Below are 23,486 nucleotides of genomic sequence, written 5' to 3'. Positions count from 1 at the left end.
TGGTTATTTTGGATGTAATGTCCTAAAAATAGTAAGTTTAACTCTTCTATTGAATTATTTAGGATCTCTCTTGCTTTACTGATTTTCTATATAGAGGATCTGTCCATTGATGTGAGTTGGATGTTATTCTTGTATTCCCTCCAATTTCTCCTTTTATGTCTGTATTTATGTATTTGGGTGCTCCTGTATTAGGTGCATATATGTTGATGAGAGAAATATCCTCTTCTTGAATTGATCCTTTTTTCATTAGTGTGCTTCTCTATCTTTCCTTATGGCCTTTGTTTTAAAATGTTTTGTCTGATATGAGTATCGAGACCCCCACTTTCCTGTCATTTTCATTTGCATGAAGTATCTTTTTCCAACCCCACTTTCAATCTGTGTGTGTCCTTTACCCTAAGGTGGCTATCTTGTAAGCAGCACATTGTAGGCTCTTGTTTTTTATCCAGTGTCACACTATGCTTTTGATTGGAGCATTCAGTTCATTCATTTAAGGTAATTATTGATAAACATATATTTATTGCCATTTCAAACCTTGTTTTCCAGATGATTGTTCCTCCTTTGTTCTTTTTCTTTTAGTGGGTTGATGATTTCCTTTAATTTTATGCTTGTATCATCTTTGTTTTTTTGTGAATCTATTGTTTGATTTTGATTTGTGGTTGTTCTGTTTTTCAAGTATATTAAACCCTCATTTTACTTACCCATTGATCAAGTAAATATTTGAAAACAAGAATTTTGAGCCATGTCCTGTGACAGAATCTTCTTCCCATTGGATCTTTTCTTCTCTTTAGGTCCCTTAGTACTTGCCTTGTTTATACTATATTTCACCAATTACTTTATGACCCACTAAGAATGCTGTCAGTTAACTATGCCACATCATTAATTTTAAAACATAGCTCTCTTTCAGAGATGTCACAATGTGAAAAACATGCATCTTTGATGAAATACAGCATCAGTGTTCCCTAGGTCTCACTTTGAGTCTCAAAGTTAGTACTGCTGATGGATTTTTTGACCTGGAGGGCACGTCATATAGCCCTTCTCTATACCTGAATTACGGTTCCCCCAACCAACTTCTACTTTCTGAATTCTGTTTCTTAGTTAAGTGACATCATCTCCAGGTGATTCTGATGCAGCTGGTTCTTAGCCCACACTCTGAGAAATAGTATTCTCCAAGGAGAGTCTCTATACTTGTTGCTAGTTTAGTAGTCCTGACAGCTACCATGCAAGGTTTGCTAATTCACTGTTTTCTTCCAGGTAACATAAACATGCTAAGTACATCATCTAGCCTCACAATGCATCCTCAAAAATCACTCTATACTTTTCTATTAGATAAGTGTCTGTTTGATGCTACTGCCTGTTCCTTATCTTAAAACTGGCTCCTTATTATTTAGGACAGAATATTCCCAGCTTGTGCTTCAACATTTAAACATTCATTCAATTAAATATTTCACTAGTGCATCTATTTTATTCTAACTTTTAGAAAGGAAATCTGTCCTGAATGTGACAAAAGGGTTGCAGTGAGGAAAAGGAGCTAGATGGTGACCAGTTAATTCCAGTCACAACATGATCTTGGGGCTTTTTTATGCTGGATAAGAACCCCATTCATTTGTGTACTCTAAAATGAATGTAATCATGACTCAGTGCCATCACAGACTGTATTAAACAATCTGTGTTCTCTGAGGGCACTGCCCTATATTTTTGTCAATTATTTATAATAAACCCATTCATATACCATATTCACCTCAAAAGCATCATTTCTCCCCTTCAAAATGACCCATTTAAATTCTGCAAATGGTTTAATTTGGGTGTCTTAAGAGAGCTAAGACTTAAAAGGAGACTAAGAACAAAAATTTTGATAACACTTTCTACAAAAAATGCTTTATTTAAAAATATGATATTTTTAAAAAAGAGACAGTTTTTCTATACAGTTCCTTAGTTTAGAAACAGTTAAAAATACAATAAAATAAACCCAGATTTAGAAATTATGATTTGTAACATACACAATACTGGTGCTGAACAAGATAGTTCAAATGTATGATTAATTCTTTTTGTCCCATCATATTTCCATAATTCACATTTGTTAAAACCAGTGGCTGGGACTAAAGAAAAGTTCTTATCTGAATTCCTTCCTCTTTAGGAAATGGCAGCCACCCTTCCCATAAGATAAAGAAATAGAAACAGCAGCAGCTAGGCAGTGTATCCTTATTCCTCTTACTGCCTGTGCATCCAAAAATACATCTCTACTACTTTTTCTTTTTCTATTTTCTTCCTTGAAATTTATTTATATGTGGCTATAGCACCTGGTCATTTATACCAGGCCTTTTAAGATTTTAATGTTTAAAAAGGGAAGTTCTGGAGTTCCCTGGTGGCCTAGCAGGTTAAGGATCTGGCATTTTCACAGTTGTGGTGCCGTTTTGATCCCTGGCCTGGGAACTTCTGCATGCCACAGGCAAGGCTGGAAAAAAAAGTTCTAAAGGCAAGGAGCATGAACTGCTCTTGATAGCAGAGGACTCAGAGCTAATGTCCCTAGGAAATCAACATTTACCATGATTTTGGTCTCCCAGTCAGCACTCTGAGCAGCTATGAACCAGTTTTTTACAGCATGATATTAAAATATTTCATACCATAGTCAAACATCTGATAGATTTGTAATAAAACAGAAAAAAGCCTTTTCAAAGTAAAGTGCTGTTAGCTACTATATTCAAAAGGCTATTTTGATTTCACAATCTAAAGTTTAAAAAAAATTTTTTTAAACCAATCCCAGTTCCTGCTTCTCAAACTGGGAATGCTAGCCATCTTCCTGGAGTGTCAATTTTACCCAGATTTGGAAAGAAGCTCAAAATTTTTCTGTTCTTAAAACATTCTGTAGAATAATATTCACAAACAAAGTCAGACTAATTTCAAAGATAAAACATACAACTTCAAAGAAATTACAAGCTGACCTTTTGAACTATGCCCTCATATCCGATCTCCTATAAGGAGTACTTCAGTAGTAACATCTGTGCTGTGAAGCAATGACCTGGGAGACCCTGATTTCTCAGAGTATAGCCAGGTCCATACTGGATAGTAAGTACAAATATAATTCAAGGTCTTGATTCATTCTCTTGAGTTTCATCTTCAAAAAATAATGTAATTCTCTGATTATATAGTTCTGTTTATACTGATTAAGAAGAAAGTCAAGGAAAGAACTCTGGACTGATTTTTATTTTACAGTGTTTAATAATTAGAGGAATGCTGCAGTCAGAGAAGATTGCTGGCTTACAACTAAACGGACACAACATATGTCATTAAAAAATAGTGGAACGCCTGAATCCAAAAGATTAAAACTTGACCCACTGAAAATAATGGCAACAGTAACTGTGGGTAGTTTTATCCTTCTTTCAGATTCACATTAAATTATATCAGCTCCAAAGGGATCCTTTCAGTAAGGAAAGGAGAGACCCAAACTGTCTGCCAACAACAACTACTTATCAAATACAAAGTCAGTGGTTATTCTCTGTATAAATAACATGTATAAAGAACAAAATGAAGTTGCTGATGAAATTACATGAGTCAAATTTACAAAGTTTTTTTTTTTTAAACAATGAGTCAACGTCATAGGGCCATGTAAGAAAATCATAATTTGTAAATCATGTTGTCATCCAACACATTTAATAATTAAATATAGTTAAATATGATATTGGATCAAAAATGATCCTAGATAGTTTAACGATTAATTCCATTAATCCCACAATTTAATGAGACCGTCCCAACCACAAGTTATGACTTTAGATGTTTCATGAGGATGCCACACTGCACCTATACACACTTTATCATGAGCTTTAAATCTACTGTAGAGTTTTGTGGTCTTCCAGTCCCAGATATTTAATTTTCCATTTCCATCTCCTGAAATCACATAGCTGCAATGAGAAAAAAAATAAATTCAAATTATTCAAACACCTTAAACTGGTAAAGTGGATGAGAACAGAGAGTTTTATCTTTTTTACCTTAATATAGAAAAATCAGTATGAATATACAGTACTCAGAATAATAAGATAGAGTATAAAACAGTCTATAGTTTAAACTTCTACCAAAAAACCTCCCCACTGAGTGACCCATCTAAGAGTGAAAAATTATTTTTAACTTGGAAAATTGGGAGATACAGGGGCCATAATGAATGTGTATCACAGCCATTCTCTAGACAGTCACAAACATTGTGGGGGAACCAATTTCACACAGTCAACAAACACATGTAGATTCATTCAACACCTTCATAATTATTTGGCTCCAGTAGCTTCTGAATATGTCTAAGACTGACTAAGAAGTAGGAGTCTAAGTCCTAATAATCAGGCTAAACATACAAAGTTATAGGGATTTTTGAATTACTGATATGCATATATTTTAGCTAACAGTAAGGGAATGGATGAAGAGTTTCATTCTTAAAAATGCTCTAGGTTTCACAAATTGAGTGTGGCCTAGAAATATTCAGAAGCTGGATTAGAGGATTCAAGACAGAAAGGCTGTAGTGAATCTGTTAACTTCAACCCCACAATACAGATTAATTCTTCTGGTGCTCATTCAATCACAGCAGTATAGTGATTACAGTTCTCCTAGCCTTGCTTGGAAAAACAGAGAGAAAGTAAACCACTGCCTACATAGATGGTGAAAGTAAACCATTGCCTACACAGATGGTGATTCACTCTGTGGTTAAAGGGCATGGAACTAAACAAAATAAGGAGATACACTAAAGAACTTAAAAAGGCCAAAGGTAGCCATCTTAACTTGTTCTTGCCTTTTATCTGGCATTTTGACAGTCTGCACAGTTCTCATACAATTACATATGTAAAAGTCATTTGTACAGCAGTAGTTCACATCATCATCTTGGAATATGAGAATATATGAGAAGTTTAACTTACCTCATATCTGGTGAAAAGTCCACTTGACATGCATAGCCTGCTACCATATGGCCTTTAAAAATTTTTTTCTTATTTAATCTAAATCTGTTCTGTGCTCCAAAAATTAAAATCTGGTTGTCCATTGATTGGCATGCTAGCCATTTCCCTGTAAATTCAATAAATAAGACATTTTAAAACAAGACTGAAAATTTAAAAAATTTTCAAATATGCTGAGTCATTAATATTTTGTCCCCAACTACTTTATAATAGGAAAATAAATTTACCATACCGAGCCATTAATATTGTACCCAACTACTTTATAATAATAGGAAAATAAATGTACCATACCACCTATAACGTGTTACAAATTTGTTGCTGGTGGGAGACAGCTGTACATAAACTGATGAATTCTGCTCATACAATCTTATGGTATTGATCACTTTTCTAAAAAAGCTTTTTTTTAGGATATACAAAAACTCTGATTTTAGTGTTAATAAAGCTAAACTAAATTTTAGGAAATGAAATTAATCTGTACTAAGTACAGACAGTAGAACCATGGAGAGAGAGAGAAACCTATTTATGGTTGTTTTTATGGCCGTGCCTGCGGCATATGGAGGTTTCTGGGTCAGGGATCAAACCTGCGCCACAGCAGTGTCCTGAGCCACTGCAGTGGCAACACTGGATGCTTATCCTGCTGTGCCACAAGGGAACTCCAAGAGACTTATTTATGTTAGTTATGGACAGACAAAAGATGGACTGTAGGTGAGGAAATCAAGGATTATTAGATAAAACTGTACAAAAAAAAGTATGATTAAAAAAAATTCGAATAACTGATGTTGTGGGTCATACTGCTTTTATCTACTGGGAATTCACCAAAGCCTTAACTGCAGTATCTTTGCATTTTATACGTTTGTAGACATGACTGACTAAGGGAATGATCCTAACAACGCTCAGTCTGGGTGGGTAAAGGGCCGTGTTCAAGGTGGGCACATCATTTGTAATGTGTGGTTTAAAATACACTCTATGATTAAGGTTCTGGCATTGCTATGAGCTGTGGTGTAGGTCAAAGATGTGGCCTGTATCTGGTGTTGCTGTGGCTGTGGCACAGCGCAGTGGCTGTAGCTCTGATTCAACCCCTAGCCTGGGAACCTTCACATGCTGTGGGTGTGGCCCTAAAAAGACAAAAGATGATTAAAAAAAATACTCTATGAAATGTAGGTGCCCAGTGACAAATGTGACTATATACAATATGGTGACTGTGAGGGTGGTCCTAGTGAGGTTGGTCCTCCCACAAAAATCATAGGGCATTTGACAAGTGATACTGATTTGCCTGTGGAAGGGCAAACCCTTGCCCTCTCTCTCTTCCTTGCTCTGTACTCCAGTAGCTCTGTTTGTTGATAATGGCTTTAATGACAATGCTGCCCAAACATCAGCTCCTCCACTTTAATACCTTCATGGAGAGATAGAATTATTATCAGTATATTTGTAGGACTTGTACTTAAAAGGCAATGGATTAATGAATAGAAATAAATATATGAATAAAAATAAATAGGCTTATCTTTTTTATTTTTGTCAGAGAAAATCACCTCCATGCAATTGCTAAGTGTTTTCATTATGAGGAACCAGATCAAAATTTCCTATTCTCTAAGGAGTTCCTGTCATGGTGCAGCAGAAACGAATCTGACTAAGAACCATGAGGTTGCCGGTTTGATCCCTGGCCTTGCTCAATGGGTTAAGGATCCTGCGTTGCTGTGGCTGTGGTGTAGGCCAGCAGCTGTAGCTCCAATTAGACCCCTAGCCTGGGAACCTCCATATGCCGCAGGTATGGCCCTAAAGAGCAAAATAGGTAAATAAATAAAAAACAAACAAAAAAACAAAATTTCCTATTCTCTGAAAGAAAAGGAGCTCACAATGAATCACTAAATGAGCTGTTGAACATGATTTTGTTGTAGAGAATTATTAAAAAAAAAGCAACAACCCTAGTTTACAGATGGAAATCCTTAGATGCTCGGTCAAAGTTGTAAAAAAACAAGAGAATGAGGTGATTCACAAATGACAACCAGTGATTATTTGTAATAATGAAAAGATTTCCTTATACAAGTATGGCACTGTGACAGACTTTCCCTAAGAGAGAATGGCCAAGGCTCTTCTGAATGCAGAAACCACACTGTGTCTTCAAAATTCATTTAAAAACACTGTATCTATTAACTTACCATTTGGAGACAAAGTCACTGCAGGCATAGAGTGCATACTAGGTTCTGCTATATACTTGAAATCCACAGGGATATCCCTAAAAATTAAAAATGCATATCACAATAAGTAATTTTTAAAAGTACCTTTTTTTGGAGTTCCCGCTGTGGTGCAATTGGTTAAGGATCTGGCATTGTTTCTGTGGTGGATTGGGTTTGATCCCTGGTCTGGTGCAGTGGGTCAGGGATCTGGTGTTGCCACATCTGAAGCTCAGATTCAGTCCCTGGCCAGGAACTTCCATATGCCCTGGGTACGGAGAAGGGAGGAAAAAAAAGGTAGAAAAAAGTACCTTTTTTTTTTTTTTTTTGGTCACACCCTAGCATATGTAAGTTCTCAGAACAGGAATTGATCTATGCCACAGCTGCAGTAACACTGGATCTTTAACCCACTGCATCAGGCCAGGGATCGAACCCACATCTCAGCAGTGACCTGAGCCACCTCAGAGACAATGCTGGATCCTTAACCCACTGTTCCACAGCAGGAATTACTTTTTTTTTTTTTAAAGTAACTTTAGAAGAAGAATCTCTGAAACAAAAGAGATGCTCTTGAAATTATATATTTAATAAACCTTTCCTGAAACCTCTTAGAGGAAAGAAAATCACAAAGTGATATTCTATAGCTTATTATAAATCTTTTTACTTTACAAATAACTTTCCATGATAATTACAAGTGTCAGTATCTCTATTTGATTTAAACTCTGACTTTTAAGTTTTAAAAAAAATCTATCACCACAAGTCCTTTAATAATGAACTCATCTAAAAATGTACCATGGTAGGCAGAAGCAAGATGTCTGAGGCAAGCCTACAGGGAAATGCTCTTATTTTACCTGCCAGTCAACCTTAACTTGTTACTCTGCAAGCAGGTGAGAGTGCTAAAGAGACTTCAGAAATGCAAGTAGATGGTAGGCAAATCTGTACATGGATCTGCAAGCACGCCGAGCTCATCCAGAAACAAGGGAGCAAGAGAGATTAAGTGCTTGGTGCCTGGACATCTTCTATTTTCAGCTTACATGTAAAGTATTCCAAATGTGTATGGTGGAGGAGAAAAGGCATTAAAAAAATTCTTTTGTGAGTGATGCAAAGGGTAAAACAAAAATCCACATCTAGTAACCCCTAAATCTAGAACCACCCAAAGTTCTAAGTGTCTTGTTTTTAATATTCTCCTTGATGAAAAATTTTTTAGTAATTCTGAAGGATTTTGGTCTTGTTGCTTTTCATGAGACCTAAGAAATGTTTCTTAGATGTGGGAAATGTAATATGATGAATAATACAGACTATAAAGCATCAATTTCAACCCACAGTTCAAGTTCAAAGACTTGAATTGGAAAACAACAACAACAATAATTTGCCTTAAAGTAAGAATTTTCTCTATCCATCTATCTGTCAACCCCGAAGAAGCAAATGATTGGAAAAAACTTCTGTCAGAGTCTTGATTAGAGGAAAACATTTTCAGGTGTAACCTGGGGAAAAGTATCATTTATCAAAACTCCAACCATTTACCCTCTAAGGTACCAGTGAGAAATGACATTCACAATAACCCAAATGTTCCGAGAAGACCCTCAATCTTAAAAAGGTTCAACTGTTTTTTTCCCTCCTCACATTTATTATTAGTGGATGTTAATTTTATAACATGAATTAAAACATAAAAACATTTTCTAAATTAAATGAACCATAGGTTATGTTCACATCAATCAATGTTTTACTAAAAGTAAGCAAAAAATTTTAAACAGATTCCTCATTTCAACGACTCTTGGTACAATGAACTCTAGAACACGAAAAGAATCTGAATACCCTGTGAACTTCATAATTGTTAGTAAAAATGTCTGCTAGGCATAGTTCTATTTAATAAACAATACTATTTTCTAATTAGAAACTGTAAATCAGTATAATAAGCTAGTAACTTATGTTACAAATAATCTTCAGTCTGGAAATAAAATCATCAAAAAGTAAAAACCCTAAGAAAAATCTATGAAATTTTAAAGATAAAAGACAGTAGTGTCAACCTCTGTAAAATTTTCTTAAAAAGGCCTTTGGGAGAAAACAGCCTATGATATCTCATGAACTTAGGTAACTGGAATACCATAGGTTGCTCAATATCTAATTAAAATCTTGTATTCTCCTTCAAAACTCCATATAGTCTTAGTTTGTTAAGATTGTTTAAGAAAATCAAGTTTCTTTTGGATGAACCTGGAGGGTGGGTGTTAGGCTAAGTTAAATAAGTCAGACAGAGGTCAGAGGATGGATAGGGAATTAGGGAAGGCAAGTAAAAGGGTATTGACTTTTAGTTGGAAGATGAATAAGGGCTGAAGTTCTAGTGTATATTATGTTGGCTATAGTTAATCAACACTCTATTGCATAACTAAAATTTACTAAGAGAGTAGAACCTAAATGTTCTCACCAAACAATAAAGTAAATACATTAATGGATGGATATGTTAATTAACTCAATGTAAAAGGGTTAATTAATTCTTTCACACTGTATATGTGTGTCAAATCATGCTGTACACTTTAAATACACTGCAATTTTTATTTGTTAATTATACCTCAATAAAATTTGGCGTAGGGGGAAAAAAAGGGAAAAAAATGCTTTAGAATCAGTTTGATCTGAGTTTGAATTCTGGCCCTTGTCTCATGGAACCTTGGGCAAATTATTTAACCTACACAGTTTCCTTACCTATAAAACAGGGACTATAAGATTACTTTGTCCATTAGATGAAATAACAGTTCACGTAACATGCTTAGTGTGCTGCCAGCACACAGAAAAAGCTCCACGAATGTAACATCATGAATAATTATGGTAATAATAATTGCCTTAGATATTCAGTACATATTACATGCCTGGCACTGTGCTGGTGCTGGGGACAAAGGAGATGATGACTGAAAATATTACATGCCTGGCACTGTGCTGGTGCTGGGGACAAAGGAGATGATGACTAACACAGACCTTTTTTTCATAGTTAAGAATTTGTCAGAACACAACATTGTAAATCAACTATACTTCAATAAAAAAATTTCTTTTTTAAATTGAATGGGATTGGTAAATGCACACTGAGGTATACCGACTGGCCAACAGGGACCTGCTGTATAGCACAGGGGATTCTACCCTAATATTCTGTGATAATCTATATGGGAAACAAATCTGAAAAAGAATGGATGTGTGTATGTGTATAACTGACTCACTTTATTGTACAGCAGTGCAGAAATTATCACAGCATTGTAAATCAATTATACTTCAATAATGGTTAAATTAAAAAAAAAAAAAAAAGGAAGAACTTGGAGTTCCTGCTGTGGTGCACTGGGTTAAGTAAGCTCCAGTGTTGCTGCAGCTGTGGCGTAGGTGGCAGCTGCCACTCAGATTTGATCTTTGGCCCAGGAGTGTCCATATGCCACAGGTGTGGCCAAAAAAGAAAAAAAAAAAAGCACTCATTAGGGAAGATGAACAAATAATAAGTACTGAAAAGCTGTGCGAAGCAAAGGGTTGTGTGGGATGTTGGAGAAGAGGCACCTAATTTCATGTTAGGATTGGTTAGGAAGGCTCCAATAGCAAGTGAGAATTAAACTGAACTGTACAGCATGTCCTCATTTATAGTGAAACAGTACTAGGACTCTTAGAAGTATTTCTTAACCTCTGAGAAGGAAAAAAGAAAAGAAACACACTAATATTACCCTTTAATCAAAACATTTTGTTGACAAATGCTCTAATTCAAAAAAACACACGGGTGTTCTAAAGTCCTGCAATGGGTGCATCATTTAAATATTTACCAATTTCTTTTATATTGCTCCACATTTTAAAATGGAGCTGAAATATCATCTGAAGATAGAAACATCTGAAAGTTTAAGTATAATCAAACTGTTAAAGTATATAAATGAAACAAAATGGCTATAAGTAGGCCAAACTCTCTATAGTCTGTTGTGCAAATGGTCTAAGGTGGCTCATATAACACCTGATGTCCATATCAAGTTCTCTGCATTATCTGAAGTAAGAAGATCTGAAGTAAGATCTTAAGTTATAAGAAAGCCTCAGATCATGGACCTTAAGATTGATGTTAAGACAACATATAAAATAATAGTCAACACTCCATTAACTGGGGGTAATTTGGAGGGGTACACTATGGTGAGTATGAGAGAAAACTACAGTTAAATTCCACTAAATCTTCAATTATCCTAATTGTCCTGACAATGGTTAAGGACCCACTCAGCTGCTCAGATAGACTCAGTTTCAGGGGGATCTTCCTGCCTATACGTCAAGGCTTCTTACTTTCTAAAGCAGAACAACTTCTTGGGGTGGGAAGACATTTTCCAGTCCCTGAAAGGCTGTAACTACAGTTGAGCTGTGCTTCATAACTGACTATAAAAACAAGCTGAGTTCCAACCAAAATTCATTTTAACAAAAAGATTATTATGCATTGCTTTGCAAATCGGTTATAAAACATGATTTATGATACTAGGGAACTTTAGTAGTTCTTGACTTTAGAAAAGTGGTTTTCTTTTTTTTTTTCTCTAGGAAAGCAAAATTAACCAATATATTCTGATTATACTCTACAAATAAAATATTTATTTTCTACCATTTGCTATGAAGAGCAGGATACAAGGGTGATAACATGGGGAAATTTTCAGTATTGAATATGTAAAATGCAGACATTTAAAGAATTGAGAGATTTTAAAATTTGGATTGGTTCTAAGGCCTGGATCTTATGCTTAATCCCTAACTTAACCAATGCAATTTACACTTTGTGATCCCTACTTGTCAGTTATTTTGCAAGATGAACAAGATACCTAAAGAATGTAAGACAGTCCTATACAAACTTCACTGCAAGAAAAGTGACTTCAAAATACATATTCCTTAGATAGATTATTCAAAGACTATGAAAAGTAGCATGTTTAAATTTTTATTTTCATTTTCTGGATGCTTGAATAGTTGAGACAGTTTGACAAGCCAGAGATCACAGCTGTGAAAATATTGACATGGTGGCCTATCATCAGGCTTTTGTCTTTGGCTACAAATTTTTTTTTTTTTCCATTTTTGGCTGCCCCAAGGCATATTGAGCTCCCAGACCAGGGGTCAGATCTGAGCTGCAGTTGCAACTTAAGCTATAGCTGTGGCAATGCCTGACCCTTAACCCGCTGTGCTGGGCTGGGAATTGAACCTGTGTCCCAGTGCTCCCAATTTGACATTGATCCTGATGTGCCACAGTGAGAGCTCCTTTGGCTACAAAATTTTATTTTATTTTATTTTATTATTTTTGTCTTTTTTGCCATTTTCTTGGGCCACGGCACATGGAGGTTACCAGGCTAGGGGTCGAATCGGAGCTGTAGCCGCCGGCCTACACCAGAGCCACAGCAACGCGGGATCTGAGCCACGTCTGCGACCTACGCCACAGCTCATGGCAACGCCGGATCCCTAACCCACTGAGCAAGGCCAGGGATCGAACCCACAACGTCATGGTTCCTAGTTGGATTCGTTAACCGCTGAGCCACGACGGGAACTCCAGTGACAAAATTTTAAATTGTTTGCTTTATATAAATCACATTTTCTATTGATAAAAAACTCACCATTCCCAAACTCTTAAGCTTTTATCATCAGATGTGCTCACAAATCTTCTGTTTTCATCGACAAAGACAATGGTGTTGACAGCACCCAAATGCCGATCATATTCTTGCACAATTTCTCCACTTCGAATGTCCCACTGTATATCAAACAAGAAAAGGCAAGATAGAATTGGAGCAGATTTATGAAAACAAAGATCATAATTATGGAAAGTGGAGAAGGAAAAAAATCTCCAACATGTTTTTTATAAATTTATTGATCTGCTAAGAATAGAGCATCAGCAGTCCCTAAAAGTAGCAAATATTAAATAAGTTAATATTTCTTATTTCATTACCTAACACAACATAAAGCTCAGGATTCTTTCTTTTTTCTTTTTTTTCTTTTTGGTTGCACATGTGGCATATGTGAGTTCCTGGACCAGGGATCAAATCTGAGCCACAGCTGTGACCTATGCCACAGCTATGGTAACACCTGATCCTTAACCCACTGTGCTAGGCTGGGGATGGAATCTGTGCCTCAGTAGCAACCTGAGCCACTGCAGAGACAAAGCTAGATCCTTAACCCACTGTGCCACAGTGGGAACTCTAGAGCTCAGGAATCTTAATAAAAATACTATGAAAACACTTACCTGCACAATCTTTTTATCAGACATCCCAGCCACAAAAAGGTTTTGTTTATCTTCATCAGGATTAAATTTGACACAATAGGGTACTTTTCGGTTTGTAAATCTTGATATGCACTGTCCTAAAACCAAAGACCCAAGTAAAAGTAGGTAAAATAAATTTGACCACTTAACAACAACCCAGGATTAAGATTTAGAGGTTGGTTGCTTAATAAATTTTGAGGAAGGGCAACCTGCTTATCTTTATTGTAAACTACATTGTTCCCTTTCATGGGATTTTTTTAAGGATCAAAAATAATTTTTTCAAAAGCAAAACTGTACTGGAGTTCCAGTTGTGGCTCAGTGGTTAGCTAACCCAACAAGCATCCATGAGCACACAGGTTCAATACCTGGCCTTGCTCAGTGGGTTAAGGATCTGGCATTGCCGTGACCTGTGGTGTAGGTCACAGATGAGGCTCGGATCCCGGGTGGCTGAGGCTGTGGCCAGTGGTACAGCTCTGATTGGACCCCTGGACTGGGAACTTCCCTATGCCATGGGTACGGCCCCAAAAAGAAAAAAAAAAGCAAAGTTGTATCCTCAACTGCAGATTTGATAAAGTTCTCCAGGTGATTAAAATAGGTAGCCAGAGTTGAGGACTGCTGCCAAAGTGGTTAAACGTATAAGCTCTGGCATTAGAAAGACTTTGGAATAAACTCAATTCGGCCACTTGCTAGTGTGACCCTAGAAAAGTTATCTTGGTAAGCCTGGGTTTCTTCATCTATAACAACAGTAGTACTTTTCTCATAGGGATATTTTAAGGATTGAACGAAATGCTGCATATAAGCACAAAGTACCACTTTTCATTCAAAGCCTGGTAAAAAGTTAGTGTTCAATAAATATTAGCTATTATCTTTACCCTTAAAACTTAGTAAGATGAAAGACAGTTGTCTAATTATATAAAAGGATACTAGCCATAATGTACTGATTTAATTAATATGTTTGGGAAATATAAAATCAATCTGCCCATGGAAGTCGAGACTTACATTTTAACCAGCTAGGGCAATTAAATTTAATTCTGTTCGTCAGACATTTACTGTGCTTCTGTTATGTGCAATGCAGTGTACCAGGTGATAGAGGGGAACAAAAAGATCAATTAAATAGTCTATGAAAAATTTCAGATTTCCTTGTCTATCAATATATTTGCTTTATAAATATCATAATGAAAGAGCTACTTACACTACTGAATTTTAACTCTACAATCATTTTGTTACACTAGCTGATATGAAAATTAGCAATTAGAGAAGGTACTGTTTTGCCACAGAAGACCCTCATATTGTTTCATTTAAAAATGCTGACTTAAAAGATAAATATGGTTTAAGTGAGCCCTTACCTGTTTCAGTGTCCCAGAGCTTAAGATACCTATCATAAGCTGCGCTGAGGAACTGTGTTCCTGCAGTATTAAAGCAGATGTCCCTAACAGCTTTACTGTGACCTAAAGGCAGAGACAATACAAATAAAGGTGAGGTGAAGTATTTTCTCTTGAAACATAAGCACCAGAAGAGAAACAAGAATTAAAGTGTTTTTCAAGCCATGCTGTGAGGCAAAATCACTAGAACTATACCCCTGATTTACTGACTCAGAATATGTTATGTGTGGGTTTGGGAATGTAGGTGGGTTTTTCTTCTCTCTTTGAAAAGCTCCTCAGGTGATTATTATGCATAACATTTAGGTAAGATCCAAGAGAAAAGATCTAACTTTTTTTTTTTTTAAGTCTGTCTTAATATGTAATACTTACAGCTGATGACTAAACAGCCAAGAATTTAAGGAAACATAATAGGCCAATTACTTGCCAATAAAAGAGAAATGACTGGTGACATTTTGAAGGTTTGCTCTGAGATTACTTGCCAAGCTGGAAGTGAAAATAAAGTGACCTAAACCTGAAGTTCATGAAAGCTGTAGCTTTTGTTCAATAATTGTGTATTTCTGTGATCACATTACCAAATTTCACAGAAATGGATTCAGAATCTCAGAGACTAAACCTTTTTGAAAATAAACATTAACTTCTATTTGGTTTTAAAATAGCATTTTGACAATAAATTAATTTTAAAGTGCTCTGCTTGGAAATCAATCTTGCCAGACTAATCAACTCTTTTGAAAGTTATAGGGGCAAATAAAATGTGGCTAAATGAAAGCAGGAACTTTCCTATTTTTTTTTACCATCCCATGAACCAAGACTGCCAAGTACACTTGCACAAGATGTGCCTGACACAAACTGTCAGCTGAACATAGGAGCCTGAACCACCAGCACTGATGAACTCTAGTCAGGCAGGATGTGCCATGGCAATTACGCATTCTCTCCTACAACACAAGTCCCAGTCAGAGCTGCTATCATCTTTCTAAGTAGGAAATTTTTAGTTTTCCACTGAAAAATTGTCTGCCAAGGTAGGAGAGACAGATGGGGACCAAATCCCCCATGCTGCAGGAGACATTTTGTTCCCTTTACCCTGCAGAGAGCCTTCCTACCAGTCTTCCTTTAGGCTGCCCCAGCATCTTGAGCAGCATTTATTTGTGCAGTGAGGCCCGAAAATCATAACAAAGAACTGCAGAAGGGACTCCCACTTAAGTCTAAAAACAGAGCCACTACAATTCACCACAGATACCGTTTTTCAATGCAGTACAGTTAGATTTGGAAACATAACCAGCTTTCACACAAAAACTGACAAAGACAATAAACTATTATTTACCAGTAAGGCCTGCCTACCACAGAGCTGGCCTCTCTTTGGCCTTCTTTCCTTCAAGGAGTTCTCTCAACTGTATCTTTTGATCTGCTTTTGTTGCCAACTCCCAAACTGTCTTCAAAGCTCAAGGTCTTGGCTAATTGCTTAGTGGACATTTTTACTGCAATGTCCCAAAGGCAGCTCAAATTCAATGAGTCTGAAACCTCATTATCTTCCTATAATAAATGGCACCACCATTCATCCAGCCTCCTGGGAGTCACTCTAGATTCCTGCCTCACTCTTATCACTTCCTTCCAAGTTTCAAAGTCCCATTGGTTTTTTCCTTTCCCTTCCGTCTCTAGGGCTTTAGTTTAGGCTCTTAACATCTAATCCAGACCAATGAAGTAACCTTGTAATTCATTTTCCAGATTCCTGGGCTGCCCCACCAAAGCATCCTCCATACTGCCATTGTGAACTGTGTAAACTTCAAATCTGATAATGTTGCTTTCCTCCAAGTGCTGTTCAGCGGCTACTTTACCTAGGCCCTCAGGAAAATCTAAAGGTCCTGCATATTCTGTCCCCATTCTACACCGTTTCTCTACTTTCACCCCTCATTGTATCCCATATGCTAAGAATTCTGAAATATAAGTGGTTCCCCCAAAGTGACATGCTTTCTTATACCACCTTTCCTTAATTTTTGTTGTTCTCTCTTCCTAGATCTCTTTCTTTGTCTACATTGGGAGACATACTCCTTCCTTCAAGACTCAGTTCAAGTCTATGAAAGCTTTTCTTCCTACTTCAGGGTGGTATTACTACTGTCAATGATATTATCTTAGTTAAAAAATTTTTCCAAACAGATTTACAGCCAGAGAGAAAAGAAGTATTACCAATAAATGTTCGCAGACAGCGCCTGTCTCCATAAACCTCCCATAGCTGGAGAAAAAAAACAACACATAGAAACATTAAATTTAATAGACTTTGATAAAATGACAACTTCCAATCAAAAACAACAGTCCTGGGTCAGTTATATGTGTGTGCAGGGAATTTAATCAAAGGCACATCATTAAACATATCGCTTGACACTGCTAGTCTGTGTTGCACTATTTGGACTATACATAAATACATATATACACACACATTTTAAAACTAAACTCTGAAATAAAGAGAACTTGGAGCTTATATAGGTGTTTTTCATTTTCTTTTCTGTATTTGATATATTTTCTATGCTGAAAAATTTCTACTTACATAAAACTAAGAACTACTTTTAAAAGAATAAAATGTTATTAAAATTGTCATGTTTGTAACTTTTTAGTACTGAGAGGTTTTTTTTTTTTTAACTTTCCTGAAGTATTAATTATTATAAAAGCTGTTATGAAAATGATGACCTAGACTAAAATGTTCCAGACTCATAATTCTCATCACATCTGAAGTGATTTAATACATTATCTCGCCTGCCTCAAATGCAATCCTTGACAATGTTGCTAGTGTTCTAAAATAGAAAGCATTTCCTGGCCACCCTGTACCAACAGGATCAAGTCTCAGTTCCCACAGCACACCAGGAAAGGACTTCCAGGACTCGATCCCCTGTGAGTGATGGTGGTCAGCCTGTGCCTCTCAGGTTTTAGCATCCAGCAACCACAAAACTGGTTTCAGCACACACCATGGGATTCATTCTTTTCACTCCTCTCAGACATACCCTCCTTCCTAGGCCCAGCCTCCTCCCTTTACTTTTGAGGTACGCCTCCCCTCTGAAATGAGAACACCTTGCACTTGCCTCTACAACAATCCTTTACATCGTAATGAAGTGATCACCTTAGTAATTTTTCATACTCAGCCCCTTGCACATAATAGATAAATGTTTACAGAGGTGAACTAAATCGAATTCTATGCTTTTTTAATTGGTTGGCTAGAAGATCTTAATTTCAGTTAACGTAGTCTGTGTAGAGTGAAAGTTAAAGGAAATAAGAGTTTTTAACGCCAAACTCCAAACTGTTGTCCCGTCATTTTAAGCCACTAAGTAGAGGCAAATGTCTAAATGGTTGTTCTCATCAAAAAAAGCTGCCTTTATATATTGGTATTAACCATGAATTATTTACAAAGAATAAAAGTTTCATCAGTCAACCTTTCAAGCTCCAAGAGCATCATAGGGTTAATATTTATGGACCACTATAATGATTTGGACGCGGAACACACAAAAAATATAAAAACTATCCTCCATATTTAGTTTTTAAAAGGCTTTCCCATATTCAAGTTGACATGTATTGGCAACTGAGCTTTTCCTACCACACAATTTACAGCTGAACATTAGCTAAATGTGGAGCTTCTCAAGGCTATAAAAAGTGGGAGAAGAGGCTGGGAGCAATTCTGCTACTAACATTTAGGAGACAAAGAGTGAATTATATTATCTACTCTTTAAAAATGGGAATTCTATCACAGGTTCTCTCTACCTCTATGTTGCTGAAGAACAAATGAACTCAGTGACATACCCAAAAACCTCTATAAAAATGCATTACTAGTGATTAAATATTTGTGTCTAAAGCTGAAGTGATTGATTATGTTCTAATCGATTATCGAAGCTTACAAAGAGCCTAGCCAGTTGGACCACAAAGCCATATCTGAATCAACATGTTGGAAGCAGTTCATAAATTGTTGCATAGAAAGGGCCTAAGAGAAAATAATTAGCCTCTAATTGCCTAACAAACCCAGATTTATTTATAATTAGCCAAATAGATTTAACCAAAGCACTAGCTTTGTAGCACTCCTACTCTGTTACTGAAAACCCACCTTAATTTTACAGTCCATGGAACAAGACAGCAACAAATGGCCGGAGAGAGGAAACAATCTGACTGCACTGACACCCTGTAAAAGGTATTACAATTATCAATTAGAAGCATTTGAAATATCAGCTAAAATTAAACGAAGGGAAAGGTGGTATATTTTTAAGCCACCTAAATTTACTATTTTTCTTCATTCCAAAAATTATGCCCCAATATAATAATAATAATAACCTTTAGTACTGACTTCCTAACCCAAGGGAATTCTTAGTCCATCATGTTGCTAATGCCCTCACTCCTCTTCCTTCTTTTGCTGTTTGCTCTTTGCTAGGAGCAGGAAGTTACCAGATGTAATAGTGCAGATAACAAAGAATATCAATATCAAAGTTTTCAAGTATCTTGTCTCTGCATTAGCTTAAATATTACTATCATTTATAAACCAGGGAGCATCTAATCTTCTTTGAAGTGTGGTAATCCCAAGAGCTAAGGCAAAATAACGGAGGCTTTGCTGCTAGAACCAGCCCATTACTCACTGATTTGGTGCCCAAGAGGAAGCAGACTATGGCGGGAACTTGGAGGGAAAAGTCTAGGCCACTGTAAGAGGACAGGACACTGAATTATGAATGCTCATGTCATGGCCCATCCAGATGACCTTGAAGACTGAGCACTTATTTGTGACTCATATGTGTGAGTACGTCCAGAGTCTGACTCTGGTTTATCTTCAATTTGACTTCTCTGTTCTATCCTGACTTCCTTACATCTTTCCTAGAAATACTGAATGTCCCACATCAATAGCTAAAATTTATGTTGGCTTTACTAATATATCTTACAACAAACAAAAACTACTAATATGTTTACCTTGGTGTGTCCAGACCACACATGAATTTGTTTTTTGGGAAGATAACACTTCTCAGGTGGCACAGTTGACCTCAGATTAACACCAACATCCTGAGGTATGTGAAGATAGGATCTGCCTTGATAGTCATACATTTCTTTAACTGAAACAAGAAGGCAAAAAAAAAAAGCTGTGAACAAATATAATTCCTAGTTATGAAATCTATATTCTTAAAATAATAAGCATTTTATTCATTGGGAATATTAAGGTTTAGGTAATAATATTGATGATGTTAAGACCAAGAGTCAGCTAAAATTTAGCTGCCTGAAATCATCGCTGTTGTTTACAATTAGAGGTAGTATTTTGGAATTCCTAAATATCCAGACACTATCAGACCTTTAAACAAGATCTTACTTCCTTTACTCAGTTATACATTTTAGTGGTATATACAAAAGACTCCACTGTTGTATAATTGCAGAGAGGAGAAAAGATAATTCTTGGGCCTTGTGAGTCATTGGCAAAGAATCAGAAGCAAAACAGAATAAGGAGGAAGTTAAAACAAACAAAAAAATATCAAATATCCTTTTCCCTGCTTTCCTCATTTATGCCCTTCCAGGTTCCTTTTCCATTCTGTTTTCTATTTTCAACCCAGATTTTTCAATAAAGTTACCTGTGAGAATTAAATGACATAGTATATATAAAGCATTTAGTAGCATGCTGAACAGAGTAGGTACTCAATAAATGTTGGCTGTTATATTATTATGACTGCAAGCACCACAATACTAAAACTTGAAAAACCAAATATATTTGATAAGTGATATAAACCTATATATTTGAAATGATATAACATTAGAATAATCAATACTATCAGAACTGAGTTATTCTTCATAGTTTGTTAATCACTACATAATTTCCTCAGTATAACTAGATACTAATGAACCAGATAGATTTTAAAATATTTTAAATTTATCTTGGTGAATATGCATTGCCTTCTAAAATCAAAGTAAGGATAAGAATCTTAATCTCTAGTCTATATACATGAAAAAATGTATTCTTTTAAAGTACAATTTAGTAACACTTATGAACTGTGACAATAACTGGAGAATATCTGGCTTGGGTTAAAAACAAAAGGTTAAAATGACTGGTTATACACCAAAAAGAGTCAACTTTATCTTAGGAAAGAACAGACTGAGAGCCATAATCTTCTTTATCTACTTTCAAAAAAAAATTCATTAGCACTTCAAAAAATCATCTGTGGCTATCTCTGTTTTATTAGTACACAGAAGAGTTTGCTGTAATTTCTTTGGGATGAAAACTGTCCAATATAATTCTTAAAATAATGAATTCTAGTAGCTGATTAGTAAAGGCACTTGATATATGAACAGAGAACAGAGTAATTACCTGAAAGTTTATCATAAAAATGAAGAGGCATAAAAAATACATTACCATGTAATATAGTCTTTTCCTCCCCAGGTTTCTCTTCTTCCTGTTTGCCTTTTTTCTGCCTCTTTGCTGTGATTTCATCCAATTCTTTTTGTTCTTCCTAAGGAAATTAAGAAATGAACTTTAAAATGGATGTTCTAGGGAGTTCCTATTGCAGTACAGTGGGTTAAGTATCTGGTTACAGCAGCTCAGGTTACTATGGAGGCATGGGTTTGATCCTTGGCATTGCTGCAGCTGCAGCATAGTCACAGCTGTGGCTCAGATACAATCCCTGGCCCAGGAATTTCCATATGTTGCAGGTGTGGCCATAAAAAAAATTAAACAAAAAAAAAAAAATAAAATGGATGTTCTAAAACCCCTCACGGCCAACAACAGTCAAATTCTTTACAGTGAGGTCCACTTTTTGGTGAAACAATATCTGCAAGTATGTCTCCCAGGATAATAACCTCAGATACTCTTTGGCAAATCACAAAATACCATTACACAAACAGTGGGTACTAGTTAATCTTTAAAACTCATTTTATATAAAACTCATCCTTCTGGAACACTCAAAAAGTGATTTAATATATTATGCTAATTATTCAAGAGAAAAGATGAGGCAATTAAACAATCTAGTACCAGAAAGGACAGTGAATTTTAGTTCACAATGTTGTTCTTCAGTAAACAGCTTTCATGTAGTCATAAGGATATAAGCAAGGGCTACAGATTTGTGGTACAACTTTTATGGGAGGAGCAATGAAAGGAAGGTGTGAAAGTAAATAAATAGCAACATATGTACATTACTGAGATAGATGGATGTGAGATATAAGCCTAAGCTTCAGGAGGATAGGATTTTCTTAATCTTGTCCACTGCTATATGCCTAAGACCTAAAACAGTGACTGGCTCATAAGAGGCAGTAGGGTTTAGGAGGCGGAGAGAGGCAAGGCAAAATTTTATAGTTTTATTTTATAAACTTCATAATATTATTAAAAATATATATATACTTTGTTAAAATTTTAAAATAAATTAATAAAACTTATCAGTTCTAAAATCAAAGAAAGGCTGATTCTGTAATTACTATCTGAATATCTGGTATCAGAAAAGGAGCTACCATGGCACCTTAACAGCATTATCAAGGTAATTTTTTTATTAAAAATTATTCAATATTATATTTTAATTAAAAAGTATGAAAGAAAATAAATCAGAAAAATATAAACAAAAATTATTCCAAAGAAAAACAAAGGAATCTTACTGTATTTTCTCAATCAACCAAGGCAGAGAAATTCTGATGAATCATTTGGTACTCTAAAGAAACCTCAAGTTTATTAGTATAGATGCCCTTCATAGACCCAGCATACACCTGAATTGGCAATGAAAATCATCAAAGCTTACTTCTGAAGGTTTGGCTACATCTTTTTCATCCACATATTTTGCCCACGGTCCCAAGAAACCATCAATATTAGATGCATCATTTTCTTTGAATTTTTTCCTCTTTTCTGTTTTCTTCTGACCAGTTTCAAAAACAGTTAAACCTGCATTAAAAAACAAAAAGCAGAGATCACAAATATGGGTATTTTCTAAAGAAATAACAATATATAAAATAAAACCTGTATGAATCCAGACATACTGACTCCATGCTATACAAAAAAAGACAACTTTCTGGGCAAAGCAGCTTTCTACTACTACAATATTTTGCAAATCCTAATACATGTGAAGAAAAGACCCAGCTATGTAATCCTGCAGTGGTATACAATATTTTTAATTAATCATAGATCTTTATCAGATTTTAACTACTTTCTGAAACATGGCAATTTAATATTGCTAAATAATGATAAAGTTACCTCTGAGAGCAAGAATAAATTAAACTTTTTTTTTTAAAAGCTGAATTGGATTAAATTACACTAAGTAATTAATAACTCTTTCTTTGCTTCACTCGTAATGCAACAATATAAATTATACAAGGTTTCACAAAAATCTGGTGTTTTTTCCAAATTATTTCAATCTAAACTTGACCTCTAATATCATAAATCTTAATAGTAAGAAGAAAAGAGGATGTTTCTGGTCAAGATTCTGATTTGATCAGTAGGAAGTGGCATGCTGTGTGTAGTCATTAAATTGGAAAAAGAAAGGTTTATGGGCATCATAGTCCCAAGGAAACTGTTAACAGACATAAGATGTGGCTTATAGAAGTCTAACAAAGAAAAAAGCTTACCTATATGATTTCAAATCAATTTGCTTTAGGCTGTGTGTTATAACAAAAGCTTGTTAAAATCCTATTTTAACAACCTCGCTCAAAAACCAAAGGCAGCTTGATTATGTAGGCGCTAGAACTACTAAGTGCCCTCCTACAAACAGCATATTCTTTTTCTAATGAGAATTTTATGGGTGAGATTCCAACTGGCTGATGAGCTTTGTGACAAGTTAGTATTTAGAGTATGATGCTTTGTCTTATAATAAGTACAAAATAA

General features: G+C 35.6%; 2 protein-coding genes across 2 annotated transcripts in view; one reads left to right on the top strand and one right to left on the bottom strand.

Annotated features, from left to right (window-relative positions):
* WASF1 (WASP family member 1) overlaps nucleotides 1-23,486 on the top strand; it is a 140,427-nt gene that overhangs the window by 14,555 nt on the left and 102,386 nt on the right. The window lies entirely within an intron of this gene.
* Nucleotides 1,848-23,486, bottom strand: part of CDC40 (cell division cycle 40) — a 54,147-nt gene continuing 32,508 nt past the window's right edge. The window contains exons 6-16 of the mRNA XM_047762617.1: nucleotides 22,411-22,550; nucleotides 21,042-21,138; nucleotides 19,619-19,758; nucleotides 18,771-18,845; nucleotides 16,874-16,919; nucleotides 14,660-14,761; nucleotides 13,296-13,411; nucleotides 12,673-12,806; nucleotides 7,085-7,161; nucleotides 4,893-5,037; nucleotides 1,848-3,896 (exon numbers count right to left, since the gene is read on the bottom strand). Of these exons, the coding sequence (XP_047618573.1) occupies nucleotides 3,719-3,896; nucleotides 4,893-5,037; nucleotides 7,085-7,161; nucleotides 12,673-12,806; nucleotides 13,296-13,411; nucleotides 14,660-14,761; nucleotides 16,874-16,919; nucleotides 18,771-18,845; nucleotides 19,619-19,758; nucleotides 21,042-21,138; nucleotides 22,411-22,550 (1,250 nt within the window). The 3' untranslated portion in view covers nucleotides 1,848-3,718. The remainder of the gene's footprint in view (nucleotides 3,897-4,892; nucleotides 5,038-7,084; nucleotides 7,162-12,672; nucleotides 12,807-13,295; nucleotides 13,412-14,659; nucleotides 14,762-16,873; nucleotides 16,920-18,770; nucleotides 18,846-19,618; nucleotides 19,759-21,041; nucleotides 21,139-22,410; nucleotides 22,551-23,486) is intronic.

The sequence above is a fragment of the Phacochoerus africanus genome, chromosome 2, assembly GCF_016906955.1.
Source record: "Phacochoerus africanus isolate WHEZ1 chromosome 2, ROS_Pafr_v1, whole genome shotgun sequence".
Classification (NCBI taxonomy): Eukaryota; Metazoa; Chordata; class Mammalia; order Artiodactyla; family Suidae; genus Phacochoerus; species Phacochoerus africanus.
This window is presented reverse-complemented; position numbering and strand designations above follow the sequence as displayed.